Below are 22,337 nucleotides of genomic sequence, written 5' to 3'. Positions count from 1 at the left end.
TTATGGCTATCTGACTCTTGCCTGTGTGTCCTCTGAGCAGGCACTGGCCTCTCTTTGATAACTTCATGAGGAATTCTATTAGTTCCCTGTCCAACTACCCTGAGCCACCTCCTTCAGCCTTGGTGTTTGATCTACGTGTAAACATCGAAGATGGGACACTGGTACCCTTTACTGGCCATTACCTGAGCAGCTGTATCAGAGGAAGTCTGGGTACTTTCCAGCCCTCTTCCCAGGTATGAAGACAGTGAGGAAATAGTTTGGGTTGAGGCTTAAGGAGCTATGCTATGGGGTAGCCCATATTTGAGGTCCTCCTGATGCCCACCTGTTCACACACTCTGGTGCTTCCAAAATTACAAGAATACATAACCTGTTCTTTAAAGACAATTTCCCTAGAACTGATTTTTGGCTTGATTTCTGTCCTATCTGGAACTGCCACAGTAAGCCCTGACCCTATCCTGCAGACTGAACGACTTTTGTATGTGGTGGACCTGCTTCTATCAAATGGACAGCCAGTGCTGCTTGCTGGAGAGATAGCCACAGGGAAGTCAGCTTTTGTGGAGGTGCTAGTGGAGCCAAATCACCCTTCCATTCACAGCCCCATTCACTCTGCATTAAGTTCTACCCACTTTCGTCACCTGCTGAGCAGAGGCATCCCTGGCCAAACACAAGCCGGCACATATCTTGGGCATCACCAGGAATCCAAAGGCTCACTCCTTTTCCTGATGGAAGATCTGCACCTGGCCGCTTCTGGTGAGGAACTGGGAAGAAGAAATGAAGGGAAGGCTACTGTCATCTTACACTAAAATCCATTGCAGTGTTCATTGATTCAAACATCTACCTACAGATTAAACCTCAATTTTTTTAGTATTGTTGTCTGATTGTACATGTTCTCTGAGAAATCATCTCTTTGCTTTGGTAATTTTTATCTCCAAATTAGACATCGCTCTTAAATATAGACCTATTTATCCAACTCTCTATTATACATCTCTACCTTGATACCTCAAATCTAGCCCTACTCTCATCATGCCCTTCCAAATTGCTCTTGTGTCTCTGAGGAACAGACACCACCATCCAACCAGTTGCTTAAGCTATAACTCTTAATTTTTTTTTTAACAATTAGTATGTGTGTACATGCATGAAGCAGAGCATGTCAATGTCACATGTATGAAGATCAGAAGAGAAAGAGTCTTCTCATTCCATGTGGGGTCCAGCAATCAGATTCAGGTCACCAGGCTTGGTTGCAAGTGCCCTTACCCACTAAGCCTTCTCACTGGCCCCCAAGACAGGATTCTTGTTGAAGTCTCTTCATCCTTGACTCTTGTCCAGTGTTTTTCAATTCTGTCTCCTAAATATCATGGGAGTCTTTGCACACACTTCTTAATTTAGAGGCAGACAATCATTACCTGAAACATTGACAAATCCTCTGTGAAGCCGTTTGTGATCAGACATTCTCTGGCTTCTATACTCTATTCTCATTGGACTCAACAAGTAGTCCCTGGGAATGCTGTCCTCTGCTCCCTTTCCTTGGCTTATTTGGCAAAATCCTATTTATTCTTTCCAAATCATCAAAGATAGTAGAATTGCCAAGAAGCCTGAGTCCCCAGGCCGGGTTAGGTATCCATCCTAAGCTGTATACAAGTTAACAATCTGATTTTATGAGTGCATACATATTTGTCTTTTTGTCACATTCAGAGATAGGTGAGGACATGAATCTGTCCCATTCATTTTAGTAGACAAAATGGGAGCTAAGTGCCCAATAAGCATTTGTAAAAGAAGAGATAACGAAAAAAGGGGAGAGACTGACTAAAAGTTTAGGATATTGAAATTTAAAATTTCAAAGTGTCTTATCTCCAGATGGCAGGTTCTACATGTGGCATGAGAATAAGCATAACTAAAATTTAAATAGAAGTTGTTGGGAGTCCAGGAAGTCAGTGGGCTGAAGTACTTGGTAGCTTGTCCAATCAGATATTGAGGTCTATTATGGTATGTAGAAAACTTGAGCCAGGTGTATTAATACTTTTAAAAACTAAGAGGTAAAATTTATTGAATACTATGTCATACATGCTTAATATTTTTTGTTTGGTTTGTTTGGTTTTTGATTTCTTGAAACAGGGTTTCTTTGTGTAACAGCATTTACTGTTCCTGGCTCTGTAGAACGGGCTGGCCTCAAACTCACAGAGATATGCCTGCCTCTGCTTCCCAAGTACTGTGATTAAAGGTGTAGGCCACCACTGCCCAGCTTCATGTTATCCTTAAAGTTTATAAAAGTATAGAAAGATGGATATTTTTGTATTTATTTTTCTGTGTTTGACTGACTGCATGTATGTATATGTACCACATGCATGCCCGGTGCCCATAAAAGCTAGAAAGGGGCATCAGATCCTCTAGAACTAGAGTTACAGAATATTGTGAGCTGTCATGTGAATGTTGGAAATAGAACCTTGGTCCTCTGGACCAGCAGCCAGTATTCTTAACCACTGAGTCATCTCTCCAGCCCCAGATGGGGATTTTTGTAAAATGATGATTTTAAAGAGGAATAAGTTCAGAGTGGGGAGGATGTTAGGGAGCTGGAGAGGTGGCTCACTGGTTAAGAGCTCTTGCTGCTCTTCCAGATGACCTGAATTCAGTCTCAGCAATCACACTGGGCAGCTCACAACTACAACCATCTATAGCTACAACTCTAGGAGAACTGATGCTCTGTTCTGGCCTCTTGGGGTGACCATTCTCACACAGACAAACAGAGACACAGGCACACAGAGACAGACAGACAGACACATGGAGAGACAGAAACACACACACACACTAAACTTCACAAAAGGAAACAAATTTTATAATGTGTTTGAAATACCTTAGGATTAAATACCAGGATTAATATTAAAATCCAATTCTGTTTTGCTTGAAACCTGTCATTCTTTCAACTATGTTTTGTCCATTATGATGAATTTAAATGGTAATTAAGGTGCCAGTATATAATAAAAGGAATAAAGATAGGTCTAGTAAGATGAGGGGCTGGAGAGATGGCTCAGAGGTTAAGAGCACTGACTGCTCTTCCAGAGGTCCTGAGTTCAATTCCCAGTAACCACATGGTGGCTCACAACCATCCGTCATAAGGTCTGGTGCCCTCTTCTGGTGTGCAGATATACATAGAAGCAGAATGTTGTATACATAATAAATAAATAAAATCTTTAAAAACAAAGATAGATGAATACATAAATGATACATTTCAGTTAAGAAAAGACTTAAGTAGGATACTAAAAAACATTGCAAATAGTATGGGAAGTAAAGAATGTTAGAGCTGCTACTGTGAAAAGCTGTCTTTGAGTGACAGCTACCAAAACATTTCCTACAAAATTTAAAGAATGACTACACATTAAAAGAAAAGAAAAAAAATGACCCACTATCAAAAAGAAGCAATGAGCTGGGCATGGTGGCACATACCTGTAATTGCAGCTTTCAGGAAGCGGAGGCAGGAAAACTGGAAGATCATGAGGCCATCCTGGACTACATAGTGAGGCTCTGTCAGAAGGAGGCGGGAAAGGGTGGAAGGGAAGGAGCGTTTAATAGAAACCTTCCCTGGCATGACATACATTTTAGATTTAGCAGGCAAATACTTTAAAGCAACTATTAAAAGTACTCAAGGAGCTGGAGAGATGGTTCAGCAGTTAAGATCACTTGTTGCTTTTCCAGAGGACTCAAGTTTGATTCCTAGCAACCATGTGGCAGCTGACAACCATCTGTAACTCCAGCTGCAGAGGGTCTGATGCCCTCTTCTTACCTCTGTGAATACCAGGCATGCATGTGGTGCGCGCGCGTGCACACGCACACACACACACACACACACACACACACACACACACACACACACACACACGCAAGCAAAACACTCATATATGTAAAATAAATCTTAAAAAGTATTCAAGGGTGCTTGAAAGATGACTCTGTGGTTAAGAGCATTAGTTGCTCTTTCAGAGGACCTGAGTTAATTCCAAGCACTTATGTGGCAGCTAACAACCAGCTCCAGGGGATCTGATGCCTTTTTCTGGCCTCTGCTAGGACCTGCACATACATGGCATATGTTCACACAAATACACACATAGACAGAAATAGATAAAATAAATAAAATCTTTTTTTTTTTTTTTTTTGGTTTTTTGAGACAGGGTTTCTCTGTATAGCTTTGGAGCCTATCCTGGCACTCGCTCTGGAGACCAGGCTAGCCTTGAACTCACAGAGATCCACCTGCCTCTGCCTCCCGAGTGCTGGGATTAAAGGCGTGCGCCACCAATGCCCAGCAATAAATAAAATCTTAAAAAAAAGAAAAGCCAAATGAGTTTGTTAAACAGCGTGGCAGTGGTAACTTATGGAAACCAGATGTGCAGTCAAGAGGTAAGAGCATCAAAAATAATGTCTGTGGTTGCATATAAACAACTGTAGTTTTCTTTCTGTACTTTCCTTAAAAGATAGCTGGTAGTCAAAACAAATACAATGATGTTATTAGTGGGGTTGAATGTAGGTAGAAGTGGCGAGAAATAAGAAATTGTATTACAATAGTATTTTCTTGTATTTGCCCGAGGCAAAATCAAACACACGTCCCTAAAGTACATGGATAAATATTACTTGGAACAGCCAAAGCCTGGAACTAACCTAAATGCCCCTCCGTGTGTTGGTCGATCTACAAATTGTGATTTTTCATAATGTAATATTGTATTTTATATAAGAATATATCAAATTACTGATGTACAAAAACATGTCAAATGCAGGCAAAGTGAAAACAATAGCTGCTTTATGATTCTATTTAAACTTCTAGGAGAGGCATAGTTGGCGATAGAAATGAGTTCAGAGAGCAATGTCTGCATGGTGGTAGGATGGGTGACTGTAGAGGAGCACGAAGGAGCTCTCAGGGCTGATGAAATCTAAATAGCATTAAAATGGTGGTTTACAGAGGTGTCCATATTGTCAGAACTCCACTATACAGTTAAACATATACTTTGTTTTGTGTAAATCACTTTTTTCTCTTTAATGTTTTCAAATGAGAATATAAAACAATGGGTTTCATTATGGTATTTTCATACATATGTGTCTTTATACTTTGTTCTCAATTCCCTTCCCACTTCCCTCCTCATTCTCTTTGCCGCTCTAGAAAAATCACATCTTAAAGTCATTTAAAATTTTATTCGTGTGTGTGTGTGTGTGTGTGTGTGTGTGTGTGTGTGTGTGTGTGTGTGTGTGTGTGTACAGGTGCACCTTGTGCCACAGCACAAGAGGTCAAAGAACAACTTTCAGGAACTGGGCCTCTCTCATTTTCTGAGGCAGCAGGATCTCTCTTGCTCCAGTGCTGTGCTATGTACTCCAGGCTACCCAAAGCTTCCCTGCAATTCTATTCTCCTGTTCCTACCTCCCATCTCTCAGTAGGTGTTCTGGGATTACAAATACACCTGGCTGTTTTACATGGGTTCCAGGGATTGAATTCTAGTTGTCAGGCTTGCTTGGCTAGCACTCATATCCACTGAGTCACTCCCTGGTACTTTTTGGGGAGGCAGTTTCATATGTAGCTCAATCAGGTTGGCCCTAAAGCCACTATGCAGCCACAGGTGGCCTTGAACTCTTGATCCACCTGTCTTATCTCCCAAGTGCTGGGATGACAGGTATGTACCATCATGACTGGATCAAAGCTTAGGTGTGCATTCTCTAATGGAGACGATTTGCACTTTCTGGGATCGGACTCAGTTTCCAACCATCTCGGCTTACAGATATTACAATATTCATTTCCTTCAGGCAATGAATAGGTAGGATCTAGGGGAGGAGAGAGAAGACATCACTTTTTCTTTTTTTTAAAGAATGTGTGGAAAGAGAGCAACTTGATCAGAGGTTTCCAAGTGCCAAAACATCAGATACACAGACTTCCTTTAGAACACTGTGCTGGAAAAAGAGGAGGCAGGGATGGGAAGTATACTGGGATACTTTCATGTGGACTTACACATGTCCTCAATGCTGGTCCTAATATTTTACAGACCCAGACAAGATCTGCCAGCCAGTGCTGGAGACTCTGCGCCAGGCAATGGAAGGTACAATCTATGCCCGAAACACTTTGGAATTACAGACGCTGCAGCCTACAGTCAACTTCCTTGCTACTGCTACAGTGCCAGGCTACTCTGAGCGCCCACTCTGTCCACGTCTCTTCCGACTCTTTACAGTGCTGGCCCTGGACAACATGACCCAGGACACCCTTTTGAGCAGGCATGTGCCTGGTATCCAAGCCTGGCTTGAGCGCTTCCCCTCTGTGGAGCGGGAGCACACTCTGGCAAGAGCCCTGGTCAGGGCTTCAATGGAGGCCTGGGAGGCTGTGTGTAACTGCTTCATGCCTTCGCCTCTCCACCCACACTACCGCTTTTCCCTGCATTCTGTGAGCCACATTCTGGGAAGCCTGCAGCTGCTGCCTACCAGAACAGGCTCACGAGGTTTTGTAAATACTTTCCATCACCAGGAGCACCTGCGCCGGGTGTCTGGCTTACGTGGAACTCGCCTGACTATCATGATGTCTGTGCGCATCTTGGTGCGTCTTTGGTTACATGAGGCACAAAGAACATTTTGTGACCGGCTGGACAGCGATAGGGAACGTTCACATTGTGCTAACTTGCTTCTACAAGTAGCTAAGAGTGTCTTCTGTTGTGGGCCACAGTCTCAGCCTATGGTCAAAGACTATGAGGAGGAGGTGGAGGAGGAAAAAGTGCCCGAAGTAGAATCTGAGGGAGAAATAGCCCAGTGGGAGGACTTAAGCAACAGTGACAGTGAATCAGAAGAGGAGGTGGATCCATATGGCATTCATGCCTCCACAGGCTCATTCCTTGGTGATAGCAGTCTAGCACCATTCCCCATAAAGTCAGTAAACAAGGAGAATGCAGAAAGTGTAAGTCAGATGGCTGAGCAGGAGGAAGATATAAGGGCTTCTAGAGGTGAGCTCCAGTCGCAGACATCTGAGAAGAGTGTGTGGCAGAGGGCATCCCAGATGGACTTTTCTTTACCCTTGTTGATGCCCGTGCTGTTGCTCTATCCCCAGGAGAATCTCTCAAACCTGGTGTTCAGTCTGGAACTTACACTGGGATCTAACTTTGAGAATCCCAACTTTTACTTGGAACGGCAGTGGGAAAACCTGGAAAAGCAGTTAGCTGCCTCAGCTGTTCGGCTGAAACTGAACCCCCACCTTGCCCAGTGCCGCATGATGACCCAGCACGTGGCCCGCCTGGTCCGAGTTCTGGCTAGACCCCGGCAGCATGGCCTACTGCTCTCAGTGGCTCGGGGTACTGGGCGCCATACAGCCATCCGCCTGGCTTCTAGCATTTGTCAGGCTCGCCTCTTTCGTTTGCCATCTGAGTCAGACCAGGCTATTTCCCAGTGTCTCCGGGATGCCAGCTGGTATGCTGGAGTATTAAACCAGCCAGTGGCTCTTCTGGTGCCTGATAATGTGAATGTTGCTCTCTTTCACCAACTGGTGGCCCTAGCAACCTCAGGTAGCTTCCCTGACCAGTACACAGATGCAGATCTGGATAAAATTGAAGAACATCTCCCCAAGGAGAATTATATGGTCAAACTTATCATGAAGAAGGACACAATATTGCATAGGTAAGGCCCAGAACCCATCCATGTTAGCTCTGCTTTACTCTTCCCTGGCCAAAAAGACAAGAGAAAAATCAGATTGTTACAAGAACTCTGAAGATGTGGGCTAAAGGGTCTGTGTTGGAACAGGGGTCTGGATGTGTAAATAGGTCTAAAAGATGACATCTGAGTCCCTGACTTACAGGTTCTACCAGCAAGTGTGTAGCAACTTGCACATGTTCTTCTTGATGAGAGATGACCAAGCCCCAAAGCAGCTGCCCTCCACCCTTTTCCTGAGGCTCCTTCAACTGGCCACTGCCAGTGTTGATCGCTATGAACCCTGGGACCAAGATTCCCTGGTCAGGATTGCCCAGTGCCATCTAGAGAATGTTCAGAGTCTACCTCTTGATGATGGTGAGCCACTTTTCATTTGTTCCTATCACTCATCCCAACCAGCTAGTGAGTTACTGCCCAGGGTGGGCTCTCTCATCCTCTTGATCAGATATCTTACTCTTCTCCCTTCTTCTTGCTTTCTGACTGATATTTTCTACTTTCCTTCCTTTCTCATTCCCCTCCAATCCTACAAGACCAGACCAAAACTATATCTATTGCAGGCTCTTTGAAGTGCCCAGATATCAAGGCCTTAATTCCAAATGTGGCCAAAATCATGGCTCTCATCCATCTTTCATCTGCCTGTTACCATCAGCACTTGTGCCCTGCATTGCCACTTGTCACCCCCAAGACATTCCTGGACTTCTTGGACATGTTCCTGCTGCAGCAGCAGCAGATGATCCTGAAGATGAGAATGAAGGCCTGGCGGTGAGCATCCCCATCTCCGCAGTTTGCTTCTTTCTGCTCTCTGTGGAGTCCACTCACTGGTATACTGTGTTTCTAGTTTCAACTCTGCCCTGAAGACTCTGAGGATGATGGTTGAGAGGCACAGCACCCAAACTAACCACCTAACTGACCTGGAAAAGCAGCTAAAAGGCTCCTACAAGGTAAAGAGGGAGAAGACTGTGAGATTTACACACTTGTTTCAAAGCAAGAGAACAAAAAGGGACTGGAGAAGAACCAACTTAAGTGAATCTTGGTTCTTATTTCTTTTAGAGTCTTCTTTTCCCTGGAGGGTGTCTCTAATCCCTGCTATATCTTCCATTAGAGTCCAGGACCCAAAGTTTCCCATGATATAGTTCAGATTAGATCTCTGGATTCCTTATCCTCTTCAGTGGAATTCATGACAGCCATCTGCTTTCCCCTTCCATGTCACTTTGTTTTGCAGCTTTCTTCCAAAAAAAGCAGCAAATGTATAAGGCTGTGGTGAACAATGTGGATGAGTAATGAAAACTGGGAAATATACACTACAGCAAAGAAACAGAATCTTATTTAAATGGCATACTAGATATTGGTGTCCTGCATTTCTTTAGTTAGCCTCTGCTGCTGGTTATTTCCCAGAACTGTCTCCTTTCTTCTCTCTACTTCTCTCTACTTCTGACACTTGCTCCACTTGGTCATCAACCTTCTTCTTTCCACCTGAATGTTACCCCAAATGCAGTTCCTTTCTAGTCTGGTCCAAACCCCAATCCTTTTGTTTTAATATGAAAAGCCAATCATTTTAAAATAAATAAACTTCTCATATTTTGCTAAAACTAGTGGAGTGGGAATTGTTACTCCTTCTGCAGCCAAATACTCCATTTGATGCATTTTTACAAACTAGCAGGAAATTCTGTTTTTGATACAATGGTTTTTGAAAAAGCATTTTGTTTTGGTTTCTATCACATATAAGTCTTTGAAAAAGATTCAGGACTGGCTACTGAGAAGTGGACTAGTGTCCATTCTCAATGAGGTTATCTGATCAACTTTCTAGTAAGCTTTCAGGCCTTGCAACTTCTCATACCTAAATGTCCTCTTCCTACCAGTGTGAGCAGGGCTATTTCCCTATGTTATACAATTTCCATAGTATTCTGTGTAAACTGTGTCCCTGGAGTTCTCAAGGTGCTCGTGCCCTCTTCCTATCCTGTCATCCTATGATGATCAGGTTCGACCTAAAGACTCAGATGACTCAAAAAATGGGGACTGGGGGTGGTAAAAAGTTCAAAGTAAATGGGGTCTCTTTTCTTACATTTCCTAAATTCTAGTGTCTTACCTTGGGTCCTATATTTTCTCAAGATAATTAATGCCATGAATTATTGATTTGTTTGAGGAGTCCTACTACTCCTTGATTCCTTATATCACACCATAATATAGGAAACTCCAAATATAGCTAGGAGACTTTCATAATCTCAGGGGTCATTTGGCTAGATCCTTTGATCATTCACTAAATGTTCCTAATAATGCATCCTTCCAGTGTTTCTCACCCCCCAAAATGACACTGCCATGCCCTTAATCATCTAAGTCAAATCCCCAGAATCATTTTGGTCTCCTCCATTTTTTCCCTTCCTCATACTTAATTATTTATTGGTATTACCAACAAAATTAATTGAATTCTATAACTTTTTCCCAGGCTCTCAAAATTTATGTCTGTATTTATAGTTATATCTACATTTAAATAGATGGATAGACTGATTGCTAGATAAAAAGATAATACATTCCTTGCACAGGAAGCAACTGTCCCTTTCTAATTTACTTATGAGAAAACAGAGATCCAAAGTGCCTAAGAGACATAGTTTAGATTTGTCTAGGCAATTTCAAACAGTTATACATATTATGACAAGGAAAATTCAGAGTACTCTAAGATATACCAAGAAGAGTTTTCCAGAGAGGGGAGAAAAGAGAAGGGAAGGAAGGGGAGGACAAGGAAGTGGAGGCAGTCTCAGTATATAGCACAACATGTGTAGAATGAGGTGGATGTTCAAAACATTCCTTTAAAATGTAAACAACAATGAAGTACAACAAAGTTGTTCCTTGAGATAACATCTGGACAGGTATAAAGGGATGTGGAGAGGAAGAACATCTGAGTTGAAGCATCACCATGAGTGAAGACACACAGACTAGAGAGCATTGGCCACACTAGAGGAACTCAAAGTCAGGAATGTCTGGAGAGTATGGTGCTCAAGGAACTAAACAATGAGCCTAGAAAGATGAGAGCCAAGAAGGTGAGTGTTAAGACACAAAAACAATGAGACTAGGTTAAAGAAAACTAATTAGTATGTAGTGTGGTGAGTGATTGGAGGAAGGGAATAAGCAGAAATTGAAGCACCAGTTAGAAAAGTAGTGTGCCTCTCAGGAGAGATTCTGAGTGTTAACGGATATTGGGAATGGAGATAAGAAACATTCAGGAGGTATAATGGGAAGATCTATAAAAATGAGTAATTCTGGGAGTAATATGAGAATATTCTGTCAAAGTTCTTTGTAAAAAGGACACACAGGAGTAATATTGCAAGACAGCTAAGGAGTCATGAATACATTCATTTTGGGTACATTTATAGTTGAAGGGACCTATGAGAGGTGTAAGTAGATGGATGCATAGTTTAACGCTGGGGAAATAATGTGGCTTTATAGAGATTTGGGTTTTTAGAATAATGATTATGGTAGAGTAAAACACTACTCCATACAGAACAATCAATCAAGACCATGATATTAGAGACTGCACAGAAGTGTAGGATGAGAAGAAAATGGGGGCTTGGAAACTTGTCTTAAGGAAATAGTTTAGGGATAGCAAAAGAAGAGACAGGGAGATCCAATATCATGAAGGTCAGGGGAGGAGAAAGCTTCCAGAGGGAGGGACAGGGTTCTCTGACAACTGTTGCTAAGGAGTTGGGAAGAGTAGAGATGTAGCAGAATAGTTACACAAGCTTTGGAGCTACTTGTATGGCAATAAGATGGCAGGAAAAGCACCCTCCCCCCAACTTAAGGTTCTGCTACTAGATGTGTAAGTCACAGACCCAGAGCAGAATCTGTGGCCTACTGGGAATATGACTAGGTCACCCTATCATGCTCATGATATCTCTGTGGGGGTGGTCTCAGACAGTCCAGGGAATGGAACTGCAAGGTCTGGACCTCTGTTCACAGAATGTCGGTGTCTATCAAAGCCAGCTTGAACAAAGCAAGCTCCTATTCAAGCTGAAGATGTCAGAATGTCAACACCAGGAGAGCCTCATTGAGAATCTAATCAGGCAGCAAGATGCCCTACAGGCCCAACAGGAAGCTTTCCTGGAGCAGGTAGGCTTTTCCTGCTACCTGCTCTGCTGGGGAGAGGACAACCACTCACAGGATACTCAGAGGACAGAATGGGGTGATAATAGGGCTCTTGGCAGGGAAGCCAAAGTTATAGGGTAGCTTGGGAATGGATCCTCATGAAGAACCTCATTAAGAGAGATGAGTCCCCTTGGAAACATCCTTAAGAATGAGCAGAACACGGCAGGACCTCTGCAACATGCATCTGTCTTCATTTAGATGGGCAAGGCATTTCTAGGTCCTTTGAACCAGCTGAAGGTGGCTGACTTTGAGGAGATAAGAAGCTATCGAGCCCCACCAGAAGCTGTAGTCCAGGTGACGAATGCATTGTGTGACCTGTTCCACCATGAGACAGGCTGGGCCAGTGCCAAGCAGCTGTTATGTACTGAAGATTTTTATCAGGTAGGGAAGATGAAGTACCATAAAAGGAGAGGGGTCACATAAAGGGAGAATTGGGCAGGATTAGCCTATTGAGTCAAGGTCAAGAGCACCCATGTCTTCCCCTCTCCCCTTAACACATGTCCCAGGAGCTGGTATTCTTCCCCAAGGAGAAGCTGACTGACGCTGAGCTGATAAAGTTAAATAAAGCTCTGAAAGCTCCAGGTTTGAGTGATAAAGCCTTGAGGTCAGTAAGCATCCCTGTAGCAAACCTGGCAGCCTGGCTATGGGCCGTTCTGCACTACGGGATGGCACAGCGCCGGGGACTGCCCACTGGCCTGCTACTGCGGCAGGTGGAGGCAGCACTGGCTCGGGAGCAGGCCCGCCTAGGCCAACTCCAGTTTCAGATCGATGATCTGCTAGAGGAAATTTTGTCTCTGACTAAGAAGCTAGAAGAAGCCCAAGCCTCTCATAACCTTGCCATGGAGACCCTCAATCAAGCACAAGGTGGACAGTTTCACAAATGGCCCATTAGGTCTTTACTGCTTACACCCATTCACACGTGGACCGAACAGCTCCAGGTAACAAGCCCTTCCCAGATGTCTCTCCCATTTCATTTTACATCCCACCATATGCCTTGCTTCCTCTTTGTTTTCACACCTTCCTCTCCATACTTTTCTCTCCATATTCCTTGTTGCCCTCGGATAACCTTCCGCCTCCCCTTCCACATGCCTCCCTACCTCACTGACTGCTCATGCCTTGGTTACCTCTCCACACCAGAAGTTGAAGAATCATTGCAAGACTGTGTTTGGAGATGCCCTCTTGTGCTCAGCTGCCATTGTCTATCTGGGTCCCTTCCCACCACAGCGGCGCCAAGAACTGTTGGAAAAGTGGCTGTCTCTGTGTCAGGGCTTTGAGGAAGCACTGGAGCCAGATGATGTGGCACAGGCAATGAAGCAGAAATCAGTTAGGGTGACACCAAAGAACCCCCTGGTGCCCACATGTAGTCCCTTCAGGATTTTGAGCTTGCTGAGCTGTGGACCTGAACACCACCAGTGGGATCGAGACAAGAGGCCCCAAGCGAAGTCGGCCCGCTTGTTAGGCCTGCTGCTGCGAAGCCACATCCACTTTAACAGTTGCCGATGGCCTCTGCTGCTGGACCCCAGCAACCAGGCCCTCATCTGGTTGAACCCACTACCCCTGAAAGAGGACAAGTTGTTGGCAACACCTTCCAAAGAGAGAAGAGGTAGGCATGGATAATGGCCTTATGCTTCTGGGCTGTCTTGAGTTCCCTAACACTCTCAGCTTCCTATGGTTTGCCCTTTCATGGTAGAGATACAGTTTCTGTGGCTAACACATGCCCTATTTTACCAGCCTGAACTATATTAATAAATTTGTTCTCATCTACAAATGTTTTTGTCTTATTGGCTTTAGCTCATGCTACAGTGGTCCTAAATCTATATAGATCTTCCACTTCTCTGCTCTACTCAACACCATGGAAAATCTTGCTTACAACTAAAGCTTACAATTTTGAGGAATATTTATTACTCAAACTCATGCAACATTCAGAGATTCTTGGAAAATATTTTTACTGGCTATGTTTGAATCAGGGACCCATCTGAATAGACTGTTGGCAGAAACATTTCCTAGAAGGAAATGAAGGAACCCATTTGTAAAAGAAGTTTGGGGAGTTGAATAGATGAGAGGACAATTCTCGTCTTATATGAATGGAAGGTCTTTATAGAAATATGGCACTTCAGGGCCTTGAAATGAGATCATTCTGCTCCTTGGGTGAAGCCCAAGACCTGTGACACTCATCTTTTAAGAAAAGAGGACACAGATGCACAGTAGGGGAGACCATATGAAGGAGGCAGGGTTATGGAGTCACAGCTGAGAAATACCTAAAATTCCACTCACCAGAGGATGGAGGGGCAAAGATAGATTTCCCTTCAGAGCCTTTGGAGGGAATAAAGCTCTGCTGGCACTTTGATTTCAGACATCTGGCCTCCACAACTGAGAGAATATTAGTTTAAGCCATTAAGTTTGTGGAAACTTGCTATGGTCATCCCAGAAACTATTCCATACATCATAGCCACAAGGTGTCTACCACTCAGGCATCATGTCAGAGCTGCTGCTGGCAATCTGTGTCTCTTCTGTCAGGAAAACAGATGTTTTCAGAAGTGTTGGGCAGAATTTTGGTCCCCACGGTTTTCTTTTTCCAAGTGCTGGGGATTGTATATGCTAGGAAAGCATTGTACTACTAAGATACACCTGCAACCCTGACTTTTGCCTTCTGAACTTCAGAAGGTTACTAATGCTTCAAGGTTACTAATGAATGTGCCTTAAGGAGAGCTGTCATTCTGAATTATCTTGGTGAAGCTTAAGCTAATCATGAGCCCTTCTGAGCAGAGAGGAGGAAAGAAAACACAGGTTAGAAAGTCAGGAACAGTCAACAGACTTGCTGGCTTGGAAATGGATGGGACCTTACAGGTCAGCTGTAAGAAGGAAATTGTGAAAACCCAGTAAGACCAGGCTCAGCAGTACATACCTATGGGCTCAGGTACTCAAGGAGTCACAGCGTGAGGATGGCTTGAGCCCAACAGTTTAGGGACAGGTTGGGAAACACAGTGTGATCCTATCTTAAAAAACCAAACAAACAACAAATTATCCACTAAACCTGAAGGAGGGCCTCTAGCCCCAGATGAGATGTTCATCTAAGCCCAGTGTGTGGCTGAGCAGAGAATCTAGCCATACTGTGCTTCAGTACTTAGGGATAATAAGTGGTGGCTTAAAGTGCTAAATTTGCTATCAAGAGAAAAATGAATGCAACAAACAGTAGGCCTGGGCAGCCTCCACTTGTAAGAGAACTTAGAAAGAAAACAAGTGATTATCTCTTCTTGCAGGAGAAAAGGGATTGGGAATGGCTGTTCCTACACCACCTTCTGTGTACACCCCGGCCATGACTTTTCTAGTTCGATAGTTTATAGCCCTTCACCCACAAGCCACTGCTTCAGGCATCAATTTCCCTATCAGGGAGGACATTTTTTTTTTTTTTAAGTTGGTACTGCCAGAATAGCTGATGTTTAAAAAAAGATGGGGGTGGGTATTGACTCTTCTAATCATCTGATAGAAAGGGCAGAAATGGGGCCAACTTCAGAGATGACTAACCCCTTTCTTGGAATTTTAAGAGTAATGATGACAACCAGCATTTATTGTTTGTCATGTGCTGGCCCATACTGTGTATCATCACAATTACACTCCAGAGCAACCCTATGAGTTCATATCACTAATACGAACTCCAATTTTCAGATGTGAAAACTGAGTCATAGAACTGAAGCAGCTTTCCTAAACTGTCTTCCTCTAGACCTCCACTCATGAACCCTCTCCCTGGGTAACCAGAACTCCTCAGAAAACAAGCTCCTCTTATAAGAAACACTCTTTTGTATCTTTCCATCCCAGCAGAGCACCGTGTGACAAACCAAGATAGTGAGGAAGAAACTGAAGATGAAGATGATAATGGCAATGATGAAGAAGATAGAAATGAGACCAATAACCAAAACAATGGCGAGGAGGTGAAAGAGCAGGAGGAGCAAGAAACAGAGAAAGAAAAGAATGAGACAGAGAGTTCGAACTCAAGTACATTGTCTGAGACTCCGTCTCTACCTCCTTGCCTTACTAGGCTCTCAGGAGCTGACCCAGAGTTGGGTCCTCAGCTCCTGGAGGCAGCTGCCAATGGTGAGAACCATAGCCCCCATTTTCTTTCCTAATTCTGTGGCCCCACAACATTTTCATACCACAATCTGACCTCAGCTCTGATCCTACATTCCACCATGTTGAAAAATCTTGATTGAGCTCTCTTTATCAGCCAAGAGAGTGGTGATCAGAAGCAGATCTTGTAAAGGGACTGGGTGGCATGGGTGCTGGCATTGTGGATAATTGTTTTTACTTCCCCTCACAGGCCTGCCTGTGCTCTTGACTAATATGGAGCTGAGCCTAGGGTGCCAAGAACTTCATCGGCTGCTGTCGAGGGAGAATCTGAGTCCACCCCATGTGCAACCTGGCTTCTGTCTTTATCTGAGCACTACTCTTCCCATCCATGCTTTGGAACGAGGTGAGTGTTGTAATTTAAAAAGTGGCATGAGAGAGAAAGATGCCATGTGACACAGCTCACATGGAAGTTTTTATTAGGGGAAAGGGAATGGGAAAAAGGGGAGGGGAGGGGGGAGACTGGGGACAGGAGCAGCAGAAGAGAAAAGGGAGGAAGGGAGGGAGATAGAGACAGGTAGAGACAGAGAGAAAGGAACAGAGATGGGGGAGGTGGGCAGGGTCCTTTTTAAAGGGAACATAGTGAATGTGCACAGGTCATGCTCTTAGTGGCTGCAGCTAAGGAAGTATCCTGTCAGAACCCCAAGGACAGGCCAGTACAGGTGCCTGAATACTAACAGTGAGACCAGTAGATTACTTGCATAGCTCTGTAGACATACTAGGCCCCCAGAAGAATCATCCCTAAGAGGGCTTCAGCTAGGCTCAGAGCAAGCTCCAAACTGTGAATGAGAGTCAGATTCCCTGTCTACTCTACACTTGACTCTGACACGGGTGAGTTAGCATTTTCCATGTGACCCCAAGTACTAGGTTGTGAATTGCTGAAAGGGTTGAATGTTCTGGATCTGGGTCTGAATATGGACATACTAGAAGAACAGATGCTGCACGAAATCCTGTGCAGAGAACGTCCAGAGCTTGAGACACACTGGCAGGACCTGCAAATCAGAGCAGTGGATATCTCTGAAGCTGTGACGACTGCTGAGGTGCCTGGGGGCCCAGTTGGTGGGATGGGATAAACATGGGAAGGGTTCAAGTACAGAGCTAGAGATTATGTTTTGGGACTATCACAAAGGTCCAGATCCATCCAACAAATTACCACATGCAGGAACGGTTGCTGGTGACGTTGCTACTTCAGAACCAAAAGCGTCAGAAACCATCCAAGTTTCTGAGAGCAATGGTGAGGACTCAGGCAAAGATATGTCAACTGAATGCTCAGAAGGAGGAGATAGAAGAGCAGAAGCTGGAGGACATGATACTGTGGGCACCCTACCGGCAGATAGCTTGTCATGGAATGGCTATAGTAGAGGCCCTAAGCCCACTACAGAACCTGCTGCCATTTTTCTGTATGAAATTAGAGAACTGGATGGCAGCCACCAGGCAGGCTCTAGACAGCATGAAACCACATGACAGCTATCATGGAGAGGACTTGGCCAGCCATCTGCTGCAGTTGAAAATAAACCTGACCCGCCAGCTACTGACCAGCACCGTTGCTGCCCTAGGCTTGACCCAAGCACCTTTGGTGGGTGCCTTGGGTGCTTTGGCCCTGCTGCAAGTGACGAAGAAGACACCAAAGCTAGAGAGGTTGGCGTTCTGGCCTGGACTGTCAGCCTCTCCCAGCATAGGCCATAACACACAGGTCCCTGGTGTGGTTAGGCCAGCTTGGCTAGGCTTAAGAGCCTGGCAAGAATGTGGGATGTTAGAGCTGCTGCCCCCATTTGCTGGGCTGCGTGCATCCCTGGCAGGCCACTCCAGTGTGTGGCAGGATTACCTGTCACTATCATCCACTGTGCTGGGTCCTTCACCTGGTCCTAATTCTGAGCCACTTAGCCTTCTCCAGAAGCTGATACTGTGGCGTGTACTGCGACCAGATTGCCTGGAAGGTACCCTAGCTGACCTCACCACCAGTCTACTAGGTCGGCCCCTAGATGAAAACCTGAGTAATCCTACCATGATCTTTGAACAAAATTGGGCCACTCAGCCCATACTGATCTTGCTGCCACCACCTGGCCACCCTACAGCCATCCTGCATCCTCTGACTGTCATCCGGAAACTAGCTGCCAACCATGAAAAGGTTTGAATCTAGTCACTTGACCCAGAGTGAGTGGGCTTCTGTGGGCTGGGATGGAGTATGGGGGCCCTGTCCTAGCATACTCATGGGTGTTTTTAAATCACACAGGTACTTTAGGAATATTGTAGCATAACTTTGAGTCTTAGCAAGTCACCCCAAGATCACTGTGAGGTTACTCTGTCACCTCTTTAATGGTTCCTAGACACAGAAGCATCTGCATGTGATAGCACTAGGCTCTGAAGATTGGGATCCTGTCTCAACTATAGTCAACACTTTATGCCAGGCTATGCTCCAGGGGCACTGGCTGGTGCTGGATAACTGTCATTTGATGTCCCATTGGCCAAGAGAACTGCTACAGCCTTTGTTGAGACTGCTGGATGGAGCCAGGGGTAAGTGTACTGCTTCGGGATGGCTTCGAGGATCCTACCCTACACTTGGTCCTGAGCTTGAATTCTAAGGCTTCATGGCTGATTTTCAAGTGTGAAGCCTATCCCTTTGGCCTTCTGTCTAATTCCTGTTGCTCCAGTTTTGAATATGACCCCTGGACTTGTGGGGCAGTCTATTCATTACCTGAGGATTTATTTCAGCCCCCTATCTAAACTTAGTGGTCTCAGACTCGGAACTGTTAGTGGAACCAGAAAGCAGCAATGTGGCCACTGTCCACAGAGATTTCCGTCTTTGGCTGATTGTGTCTACGGAGGCCAGTAGTTCCTTGCCAGGTGAGAAGCATCACTTTATGAGCTATCAAGTCCTAAGGAGGGGAAAGTGACTGTACTGTGCTGACTCAGCACTCTGCTTCCTTCACAGGGGTGCTGACCTGGCTCTCCATGCCTGTTTTCTGGGACCAGTCCTTAGAACTGGGCCGTATCTTGATCGACAGTGTGGGTTCCCAGCAAGGACTCTGCATGCAACCCCTCACCCAGACACTGCCTCTGCTCCTGCTGCATGGTCTCTTACTACACCGACAGCTCTATGGGATAAAGCTGCAAGCACACAGAGGGCGCTGGTGAGGGATCCACCAATCAGTCACCCAACAAACACCACTGAGCTTGGAACCTCCAAAGAGGGAAGGCAAGGGGAAGGCAAGGAAGTGTTCTCCAAGGACTTTGCAACTTCATTTTGAACTGAGTCTTAAAAGTAGAAGCCAGTTGGATAGAAACAGGGCTTTTCTAAGCAGAGGGAATGACTTCATGAGGTAGACATGCTGGGGATGGAACAAGCTTATCACAAAGGGCTTTTAGGGCCATGGCAAGGGGTATGTCCTGTAGACATCAGGAAGCCACTGAGGGAGTTTTAAGTAGGAGAGAAGACTTGATCCTATCTGTCGAAAGCATCACTCAGGTTTCCAAGTGAAGAATAGACAGAAAGGGTGGGCCTGGAAAAAAGAACAGCTTTTAAGGAGGCTCTCAGGAAGCAATCATGATATGGGTGGTACAGACTAGGGTGGTTGTCAGAGTAGAGGTCCGGAATAAATATATGGTAAAGAATACGAATGGCACCTAGACTTCTTAAGACAACTGGGTGGCTATGGTACCTCTTACTAGGCTAAGAGGTAGAATAGATTTTATAGGGGAAAAATGATTATTGCAGTAGAAAGCAAGTTGTATTGGGGTACAAAGTAGTAATGTCTAGTGAGCCCTCACAAGTCTAGAGCTCAAGAGAGAGGTTTGCACTGGAGAATAGATGCAAGAGTCTTCAGTATATTGTTATTAAAACTGTACTTTTTTTATCCTTACCCAGGAGTCAAGTAACCTTGACCAAGGTTCTTCAGATCCAAAAGCATCTGTGGGCCAGTCTCAGTAACCCCAGTGCTGCCTTGCTAGAGCTGGCTGGTGAGGTCCTCCTCCTGTCCTTCATATGGTGATCAGCCTCCAGAAGACCTGGGAAAGGGTGGGGTGGAAGTCTGAAGGCCAGGACACATGTGATGGATAAACACACAATTTTGTTTTGAGGGGTGGTGACAACTGGAAGGACTGAGTTCTGATTTCATCTGCAGCTTCAGTTTTCTATGGAGCTTCTTTGAAGGACCCAGGGGACAGAGAGGCCCTGATTAGCCTGACAGGAGCCTGCCTGAATCCCAGTAACACCAGCTGGGTCAGATACACACCTCAGTATCTGCTGGCCACTCTGATGCCTAGCCCAGGTAAGCTTCAGGCAAATGTCCACCATGGGGTGGGGAACAGTGCTATGCACTGCAGTCCCCACAGGAATGTGGATAATATCTGCACCACTGAATGTATGAGAGGGCAATGTTGGTAATTCCGGGGTCAGGGAAAGGCCTACTTCCTTGGGTCTGGTGGGGAGAATCTATTTTTGTGCTTCAACTCCAATCCTAAGAGCTGGGGGAGCTAGATGCCATGACAGAGTGCAAGGCCCGGATGCACCTACTGCCCACACCAGCTGAACCTCGTGCCTGCGGACTGAATGAAGGGCCCAAGTCCTGGCGGTTGAGACGCCAGAGTCGTGCTCTCCTGAACATGCTTCAGCAGTGTTCATCCACGTGGGTTCCTTCAGCTTCTGGAAGAAATGCCCAGCATAAAGAAAGGCGACTTCGGCAACGCCTGGTGCAAGCCAAGAAGAGGCTGGTAGCACTTCAGGATTTGCTAACCAACGGTTCTTGCTCAGGCCAAAGTGCCATCCCCTGGGCGGTGCTGGGGCCCAATGCCCGCCGGCCTCTGGAGGGTTTCTTAGAGACAGAGGTGCTGGAACTGAGGCAGCTGGTAGGCATACTGCAGCGCGACCTTGACTGCTTATTGCAGCAGCTGAAGGGGAAAACCCCGTGCACCTCCAGCCGCTGTGTAGCAGTGGCCCATGCTCTTTGGGCTGGACGCCTACCTCGGCCTTGGAGATCTCATGCGCCTGCTGGGCCTCAGCTGCCCTGGCATTGGCTGCGACATCTGTCCCGCCGTGGGAACCTGTTGATTCGCTACCTGGACAGTGGCACGAGCGAAAATGCCAATGAACCAGAGCGCATATTTCACCTGTCAGCTTTTCGCCACCCTCGTCGTCTGTTGCTGGCACTGCGTTGGGAGGCTATCTTGGAGTCCTCGGAACCCTGCCCCAATCCTACTGGAACCCAAGGCTCTGGCTCCGGCAGGGTGCCACCTAAACGTCAGGAGCTGAACAACCACCCTCTGCATATCCGGGTATCTTGACATCACCCTCTCTGCTCCCTATTTCGCTTCCTCAAAGTATCTGATTACACCCCATCCTGTCGACCCTGTTGACTCTTATCTTCATAGCTTTGCCTGTTTTCTGGCGCCCCCAGGTGGAGAATGGCCCAAATCCCAAGGTTCCTAAGATGGGACTGCTGCTGATTGGGTTACAGCTCCAGCATGCGGAGTGGGACAAGATGGATGGGGCCTTGCAGGACAGTTTTTCCAGTCAACCCAGCCCTCTGCCTCCTGTCAGCGTAAGCACACAAGCCCGTGGCGCCAGTGATGCACGAGACTCAGGTGGCCTGGATGTGTACTCCTGTCCCGTATATATGACCGGGCCTCTTGGCACCACCAAGCTGCACAGCAAGAACATCCTGATGCATCTGCCACTACCCACGAGGCTCAGCCCTGACACCTGTATCCAACGAAGGGTCCACGTGTCCAGCCCAACCTTATCTTGAGGCCAACCTCCCTCCCCCTACCTCCCCCCCCACACCAATAAAGCTGCAATGGTGTCAGGAATGACTTCTGGGATTTTGAAGAAGATTGGAGTATGCACAAACCATAAAATGTGGAAAAGATGCTATTGATAGAGGAAGAAGGGGGACATGTACAAAAGAAGTGGGGCAAAGTCTGTGGGTACTCTGGGTATAGGGGCCTGCTGTCAGTCATGTTTACAAGGGCATAGGGAAACGTAGCAATGGCTAACACAGAATTCTGACTCCTTGCTCAGCTTTCTATTGTGGTCCCAGCACATACATTAAATATCCAGTGGGTGGTTGTGAATTGAACATTATTTGAAAGTTGCTTAAGGCATTTAGCTGCATTATTGGAATGTCCCACTTCTGCCTCACCACATTCTCTGAATGAGTCATATACCTAAAACAAAGACCAAATGAGATTCACGACCCCTTGCTCATTCAACAATAACCAGCTGAGCAAGCACTCCTCCATATGAAGTGTTCTTTAGGGCACCAATGAGGCCGTTCAGCACAAAACTCCTGCTTTCCTTGGAAATCTATTTCCTGTCCCATGAAAGTTCCAGGGACACATACCCTTTGAAAATTCCCTCCCCAGAGACCACCTTCCATTGTTGAAATTAGCACCTTCACTATCCAATCAGCCCCTAATAGTGCCACCACGAGAGG

The 22,337-nt window shown here is 45.7% G+C and overlaps 2 protein-coding genes across 3 annotated transcripts in view; one reads left to right on the top strand and one right to left on the bottom strand.

Moving 5' to 3' along the window:
* The window catches only part of Dnhd1 (dynein heavy chain domain 1), a 70,636-nt gene extending 48,661 nt beyond the window's left edge, over positions 1-21,975 (top strand). Inside the window, exons 24-44 of the mRNA XM_027404954.2 lie at positions 41-233; positions 462-750; positions 6,009-7,617; positions 7,796-8,004; positions 8,205-8,409; positions 8,486-8,588; positions 11,599-11,748; positions 11,983-12,165; positions 12,291-12,722; positions 12,922-13,387; positions 15,601-15,876; positions 16,100-16,252; positions 16,768-16,946; positions 17,069-18,034; positions 18,234-18,420; positions 18,637-18,750; positions 18,839-19,037; positions 19,772-19,863; positions 20,028-20,174; positions 20,369-21,177; positions 21,300-21,975. Coding sequence (XP_027260755.2) covers positions 41-233; positions 462-750; positions 6,009-7,617; positions 7,796-8,004; positions 8,205-8,409; positions 8,486-8,588; positions 11,599-11,748; positions 11,983-12,165; positions 12,291-12,722; positions 12,922-13,387; positions 15,601-15,876; positions 16,100-16,252; positions 16,768-16,946; positions 17,069-18,034; positions 18,234-18,420; positions 18,637-18,750; positions 18,839-19,037; positions 19,772-19,863; positions 20,028-20,174; positions 20,369-21,177; positions 21,300-21,650 — 7,312 coding nt within the window. The 3' untranslated portion in view covers positions 21,651-21,975. The remainder of the gene's footprint in view (positions 1-40; positions 234-461; positions 751-6,008; positions 7,618-7,795; positions 8,005-8,204; positions 8,410-8,485; positions 8,589-11,598; positions 11,749-11,982; positions 12,166-12,290; positions 12,723-12,921; positions 13,388-15,600; positions 15,877-16,099; positions 16,253-16,767; positions 16,947-17,068; positions 18,035-18,233; positions 18,421-18,636; positions 18,751-18,838; positions 19,038-19,771; positions 19,864-20,027; positions 20,175-20,368; positions 21,178-21,299) is intronic.
* The window catches only part of Rrp8 (ribosomal RNA processing 8), a 40,199-nt gene continuing 18,497 nt past the window's right edge, over positions 636-22,337 (bottom strand). The window contains exons 8-9 of one of the 2 annotated variants that reach the window (XR_004769111.1): positions 19,768-19,911; positions 638-758 (exon numbers count right to left, since the gene is read on the bottom strand). The gene's annotated coding sequence lies outside the window, so the exon portion shown is untranslated. Of the gene's footprint in view, positions 759-19,767; positions 19,912-22,337 lie in introns of both variants that reach the window. The other variant, XR_003483234.2, reaches the window with a different exon arrangement.

Source organism: Cricetulus griseus, chromosome 3 (genome assembly GCF_003668045.3).
Source record: "Cricetulus griseus strain 17A/GY chromosome 3, alternate assembly CriGri-PICRH-1.0, whole genome shotgun sequence".
Taxonomy (NCBI): Eukaryota; Metazoa; Chordata; class Mammalia; order Rodentia; family Cricetidae; genus Cricetulus; species Cricetulus griseus.
This window is presented reverse-complemented; position numbering and strand designations above follow the sequence as displayed.